Source organism: Astyanax mexicanus, chromosome 1, assembly GCF_023375975.1.
Source record: "Astyanax mexicanus isolate ESR-SI-001 chromosome 1, AstMex3_surface, whole genome shotgun sequence".
NCBI lineage: Eukaryota > Metazoa > Chordata > Actinopteri > Characiformes > Acestrorhamphidae > Astyanax > Astyanax mexicanus.
Genome location: NC_064408.1, coordinates 55,042,285 through 55,049,455, shown reverse-complemented (window position 1 = coordinate 55,049,455; position 7,171 = coordinate 55,042,285). Strand labels below are relative to the sequence as shown.

The 7,171-nt window shown below is 40.3% G+C and overlaps 1 protein-coding gene across 3 annotated transcripts in view; it reads right to left on the bottom strand.

Moving 5' to 3' along the window:
- Positions 1-2,158: 2,158 nt before the first annotated feature.
- LOC103046432 (24-hydroxycholesterol 7-alpha-hydroxylase) overlaps positions 2,159-7,171 on the bottom strand; it is a 59,250-nt gene continuing 54,237 nt past the window's right edge. For 2 of the 3 annotated variants that reach the window (XM_049480223.1, XM_049480228.1), the window contains exons 10-12: positions 4,969-5,057; positions 2,384-2,471; positions 2,159-2,296 (exon numbers count right to left, since the gene is read on the bottom strand). In XM_049480223.1, coding sequence (XP_049336180.1) covers positions 2,228-2,296; positions 2,384-2,471; positions 4,969-5,057 — 246 coding nt within the window. In that variant the 3' untranslated portion in view covers positions 2,159-2,227. Of the gene's footprint in view, positions 2,297-2,383; positions 2,472-4,968; positions 5,058-7,171 lie in introns of those variants that run through there. The other variant, XR_007439419.1, reaches the window with a different exon arrangement.

The window sequence follows — 7,171 nt, the reverse complement described above, 5'->3', positions numbered from 1 at the left end:
CCGTTACAGAGGGAGGAGTTCAGGCCCAGCAAGCTCAGTTTTCCGATCAGATGCTGAGGGATGATGATGGTGTTGAATGCTGAACTGAAGTCGATAAACAGCATTCGAACAAAGCAGACTTTGTTGTTCAGGTGGAGAGCAGTAGTGATAGGATCATCTGTTGATCTGTTTGGACGATACGCAAACTGCAGTGGGTCCAGTGAGGTGGGGAGCTGGTTTTTGATGTGCCTCATGACCAGCTTCTCAAAGCACTTCATGATGATGGGAGTAAGTGCAATGGGATGGTAGTCATTGAGGCAGGACACTCGAGACTTCTTTGGCACAGGGACGATGGTGGTTGTCTTGAAGCTCGTCGACACGACCGCGGTGCTCAGAGATATGTTGAAAATGTCCATGAGAACATCTGTGAGTTGGTCTGCACATCCTCTGAGCACTCTGCCAAGTATGCTGTCTGGTCCTGGGGCTTTCCATGGGTTAGCAGACTTCTCCGCACATCAGCTGAGGACAGGCACAGTACCTGGTCGTTTGTAAGAGGTGTGGTCTTCCTTGCCATCGTGTAGTTCTGTGCTTTGAACTTTGTGTAGAAGGAGTTCAGTGCATCTGGAAGGGAGGTATCACTGTTACAAGCAGGTGGAGGTGACTTGTAGCTTGTGATGGTCTGGATGCCCTGCCACATGCGCCAAGTGTCAGTAGTGTCCTGGAAGTGGGCGTGGATTTTCTTTGCGTAGGTGCGCTTTGCCTCTCTGATCCCCCGGGAGAGCTTGGCCCTTGCTGTTCTGAGGCCAGCCTTGTCCCCTGACCTAAAGGTCTCGGGTTCCCAGCAGCACACACACCTCTGCAGTCATCCACGGTTTCTGGTTGAGGCGGGTTGTGATGGTTTTGGAGACAGTAACATCATCAATGCACTTGCTGATGTAGCCAGTGTCTGAATCTGTGTACTGGATGGAGTCATCAGAAGTAGCAGCTTCTCTAAACATGTCCCAGTCAGTGTGCTCAAAACAGTCCTGAAGATGGCTCCTGGAGGCCAGGTTGTTACTTGCTTCTTCTCTGATTTGGCACGTCTGATCAGCTGTCTGTATGCTGGGATGAGCATCACAGAGATGTAGTCCGAGTAGCCGTAGTGGGGACGGGGCTCTGCTCTGTACGCACCGGGAAGGAAATTGGCTTCTTTCGCATCACTCTCCGATACAGCTTCTCTTTGTGCAAAGTGCGCTGTATTGTTGACCGATGCACAGTGACACCATCTGCAGCAAGATGATGCTGCAGCTCTTTGGAGGTGCTCTGTGGATTGTCCTTGACTGTTCTCACCATTCTTCTTCTCTGCCTTTCTGATATTTTTCTTGGCCTGCCACTTCTGGGCTTAACAAGAACTGTCCCTGTGGTCTTCCATTTCCTTACTATGTTCCTCACAGTGGAAACTGACAGGTTAAATCTCTGAGACAACTTTTTGTATCCTTCTCCTGAACAACTATGTTGAACAATCTTTGTTTTTAGATCATTTGAGAGTTGTTTTGATGAGCCCATGATGACACTCTTCAGAGGAGATTCAAATAGGAGAACAACTTGCAATTGGCCACCTTAAATACCTTTTCTCATGATTGGATACACCTGGCTATGAAGTTCAAAGCTCAATGAGGTTACCAAACCAATGTTGTGCTTCAGTAAGTCAGTAAAAAGTAGTTAGGAGTATTCAAATCAATAAAATAATAAGGGCCCATACTTTTGCACCGGTCAAATTTTGGTTTAATGCATATTGCACATTTTCTGTTAGTACAAAAAACCTCATTTCAATCCTGAAATATTACTGTGTCCATCAGTTATTAGATATATCAAACTGAAATGGCTGTTTCAAACACCCAAATATTTAGAACTAAAAATGATTAAGATTAATAGGGGTGCCCAAACTTTTCATATGACTGTAGATTTGATGGTGTTCGTGTATTGCCCACTTTTTATCGGTTTTGGTGGCTGCAATGTCTGCCTTTCTGACATTGATGCCATTCTTATCCACTACCTCAAATAATTACAAATATTTTTTTCCTGCACTAAAACATGTAGAGAAATAGAAATCCTGTCTTTTTTAGAGACTAAACAACAAAATAAGTATTCAGTGTGGTACTCACATTGTCCTGCAAATAAAATGGGGAAACAAGTTCAGTAAGAATAATAAGTTTTTAATCTTTCACTGCTAGCAGCCCTTAAAGCATAGATGTTTGCAAACTGCCTTTTATCTATGGATGTACTCCACCCTAAATGGTTCATCAGGCTGCTGGGTTCCCACCAAATGTAAAGGACTCTGTAAAAATGAAAATGACATATATATGAGACTCTTTTCAATTAATTTAATTTGTCTGGTGTCTGTCATGGTGCAGGATTTGCTTACCGGTTTAGGTACTGGATCCAGAATAGTAAATCTGAATTTGTAGAGAATCAGAGTAACAAACAGATGTAATTCCATTATTGCGTACCACCTGGTAGTAAAAATGAATAAAAAAATTACTTCAAGGTTAGTATACATTTAGTATAGAAAAGATCAGAGGATATCTGCACTACCCCTGGAGGTTTTGTGTGCACTGCACCTTGCTTACATGTCAAGTTAATTTCTGAGCGACGTGCACAACCAACGCTCCAAACAAACACAGTCATTGTGCACACAGGAGAGGAATGAGGTAAAACACAATGTGTTCATCATGCCTTTACATGTCTGGCTGACAAACACCTTTAATCAAAACATTATGGTAGATGATGCACATAAGTTATAGCCTCACGCCACCAGCTTCACACCTAAGAGTCTAAGATACTGTTCTACAGCTGTTCTGCATAATCTAACATTTCCCAACAGTCGATTGATTCATGAAATGCACGAGTTGATGCCTAGCTGATGACAATGAAGATGCCCTTAAAAGGGGCCCTGATGTAGCCATTCCTCTTGTAGAATGAGCCCACACTCTCTCCGGGAACTCCAGGTCCTAGCTGCTGTAAGCTTGTTAATAGCTCACATTAATTACATTACTTATTAATTAATTACTGATATTCATTAATTTAATAGGTACATTTTTTACCAAGTGAAAGTGTTCCTCTGACAGAGTCATGGACCAGGTTGGCAAAAAAGGGTGGACAGCAGATACAACAACACCGCAAGCATCAGGGAGGTGCAGCAGGCCTTTATTCCGGCTTTAAAATATCAACAACAAAACCCTGAAATGAAATTAGATCACTCCACTGCAATGGCTAACACATGACCGCTAACAGACCACATCTGATAACACTGCACATTGGGAATGAAACTCCCACCCCTAAAAACTGGGCTGAGGATATGCCTGTGCACACAGCAGGGGCTTGGTGAAAAACATATCCTTTTCAGACTAGACTCAGAATGGAGATCATAAGATAATGTATGTTTTAAAAGTTATTTTCAACATGCACGGTGCAACTTTTCAGAAAAATCTCTAAATTCCCAAAACTTTTAGACCCTTAAAAATGCATAAAATTACCAAAAGAATTCACTCACCCATACTTAAATTCAGGTGTTCCAATGGCCACAGGTGTATAAAAGCAAGCACCTAGGCATACAGACTGCTTCTACACACATTAGTAAAAGAATGGGTCGCTCTCAGGAGCTCTGTGAATTCCAGCGAGGTAATTTTGAGATTTTTCTGAAAAGTTGCCCTACTGATAAGATGCTACCTGTGCAACAGGCCCAGTCGTGAAATTTCATCACTACTAAATATTCATCAACTGTCAGAAATATTTTAACAAAGCAACTGGTAATGACAGCAACTCAGCCAAAGAGTGTTAGACCAGTGCATAAAGAGCTTAACAGAATACGTTTCCATATGTAAAGCATGCTGCCACTGGACTCTGGAGTTAATAACATGCTTCTCCATTTGGCAATCTGATAGACGAGTCAGGGTTCGGTTGTTGACAGGAGAACCGTACTTGTCTGAAGGCATTTTGGCAGGTGTAAAGTTTGGTGGAGTTGGGATAATGGTGTGGGCTTGTTTTTCAAGAGTTGGGTTAAGCCTCTTAGTTCAAGTGAAAGGAACTCTTAATGCTTCAGCATACCAAGAGATTTTGGACAATTTCTTGCTCCCAACTTTGCGGGAACAGGTTAAGGGTGGCTCCTTCCTGTTTCTACATGACTGCACAACAATGCTTAAGGCAAGGTCCATTAACACATAAAAACACAACATTTTAATGCTTGATAATGTTAATAGTCTGCTCAAGAGGCTTTGTAATTTACATGGTGCTCTTTTTCCTTTTTTCAACTGTATGTTGTATGTGCACTGACAAATGGGTAATTACTGAGCATTGTATGAAAAAGCATTGTATGACATAGCAGCAGAGGAATGTAGTTTACCTTGGCTGAAGCCTAACCTTTGGATGGATGCAGTTATTGAGTAATGTAAACATCAATCTCTTATTTAACATTAAACAGCTGTCTATGCATATGGCAACCAGATCCAAACTGTTTCATTTAAATTCTGTATGACTTAAATCTAGCATAGTTTTGTTGCCCTACTCCAACTTAGTTAAAACATGTTTTGATTGCTCAGAGTAGGAAACTACGAAACTGTGTTGACCCACAGAACTAAACAATTGCATCTCTGATCTAATATTATAAGCTGTAGCCAAGTAATATTATTTATTCTGTGGTTGTGTAATGTATGTCTGTCCTACATGTTAACTATTTGAAAATACACTGATACATTCTTGTGATTGCAACAAGTGCAACAAAATATGTCACAAAAAAACTAAAAAGCCATTTAGTACGTTTTAATAGTTGGGTCAGATTACAATTAGGCCTCCTACACAGGTACGACCATAGGTTCAAATAAAAAAGTAAGAATACTACAGAGATTTTCCCCCTAAATAGCATAAGACTTTTCGGTGTTCTATATTTTCAAAACACAGAGATATCCTTCCACAGTGTGGAGTATAAAGATTTATAAATATAGTTTTTCTAACCTTCCTGGGCATTGGTACTTGCCCCCACCAAATGCCACAAAGCCTTCCAAGAACACATTCTTTGCTAAATCTGCCTTCTCCCATCGTTCCTGTGGGAAGAAAAGTAATCACATAAAATTATTAACACAGAAGAGTGTTCAATTCCACATATCAACTTGTTATCAACATGTGCTGCTGATCACTACAAATTTACTTATAAGGCACTTTTCTCAGACACTTGTCGCAAAGTGCTTTTTAAAACAGTTTAAAGTCACATAAAAAGAGTTATCCATTTAAAAATGACTTTATATGCTTTTAAAGAGATCTGCTACTTTTCTGCTACTTCTGTAACATTTGTAATTCAGCACCTGGGACATTCATGCACATATTTTGGGAATGTCCCAGGTGCTTAATTACAAATGTTACAGAAATAACTAGAAATACGTTTTATTTGATATCTCCTATATGGTGTCACAAGCCCATATATAATTTTGTAATGAATAAATGATGAGTTTTTAGATGTCTGGCTTAAGCTGGACCAAATAGTTTCTCAATTTAAAGAAGAGCTAGTAAGGTAAAACTCTCATCCCAGAGTTTTTCAACTATTAATGGTCTAGCACTGTAGCATTGTATACAGTACCAGTCATAAGTTTGGACAAACCTCTTCAATGTGATTTTATGATTTTTTTTTTCATTGTAATATGTTCGTTTAGCTATCCGTTTATGTAGAAGTTCTCCACTGGAAGGTGTGTGAAACCAGGGGAACTTAAGGATTTATGTGTGGAAAGCGATAAGAAATGAGATCCACCACACCAAGATCAAAGGATACCTCCAGGTAAGTTCAAAGTGTAAGATTTATTTTAAAAAAGTGTAATTAAAGAAAAAAAAAAGAAAATAAAGAATTAAAGAAATACAATGAAAATTAAAGGACTATAATGCAACTTAGCATTGAACTGTAGCCCTACAAATAAATACTGTGCCTAGGCTTTAGGACAGTACTTTACTGAGCTAACTCTTCAGCAGTCAGTTACCCAATGAGAAAAAAGCTCCCCAACTCTTCTTCTTCTTTTTTAATGGCAAATGGTGTACCAACTACAGGCGCATTACCGCCACCTACTGAGCTGTGGCGCGAAGGGAGACTTCAGGATAGTGAACAACAGTTAGGGGAGAACAAAACAGAGGAAGGATAATTCTATAATTCTAATAATAATGATAATAAAAAGATAAATAAATAAATTAAGATAGGTAATAGGTAATTTTTTTTTTAGATTAAATTAAATAACCCAATATTTTTCAAAAACAACATAACTTGTTTATTTACCATCCCCATGCCCAGCCCATAGCAAAGCAACCCCTTCAAAGAAAAATCTTTATGCCCCTTCAACGTAATTGCCTTAAACAACTACTGTCTCTGCGCAGAATATTTAAAACAATGTAACAGCACATGCTCAGGAGTCTCCCTATGTGCACAGTATCTGCACATGCCTGTGTCATGTTTGTTAATAAGGTGTAAAGAAGAGTTCAGCATAGTGTGTCCTATTCGCTTTCCAGCAATCACTACTTCGGCACTCCGGCCGAACCCCCCACCTGATACTGCTCCAGTGCCATGCTGGATGTTAAACAGATGTCTGCCCTTAAGACTTTGCTCCCAGTTTATCTGCCACAGAGCCCAAACACATTTTTTAATTAAAGCTTAACCTCTGCTTTACTCAGAGGGATGTCAATATCACACATCTGCCGCCTCAAACACTGCTTGGACACCAAATCCACTATGTCGTTCCCCTCCACTCCAGCATGCGCTGGGACTCATAGAAAATTTACACAGATTCACAATTCCAGTAATAAATCAGGTCTACAAGAAGATCTACCGGTCTGAACACTCTGGAGAGCAGATAAAGAATCTGAGCAAATTACCAGACTCATAGGGCAGACCTCCTCAGTCCATTGTAGTGCCAATAAAATTGCCATAATTTCAGTCGTAAACACTGATAGATCATCCGACAATTTCCTACCAAAGGACACCTGAAACTCTGGAATAAACACTGCAGCTGCAGTCACCCCCAGCGAGGGACATTTAGATCCGGCAGTGTAGACCTGCAACATATCCCCATATGACCGTGTGAGATGCTGATCTACAACTACAGATGATAGAGGTCAATCCTCAGTATCTTTAAGCTGCTCATGTATCCTTAAATCAACAGTGGGTTCAGGAAACATCCAAGGT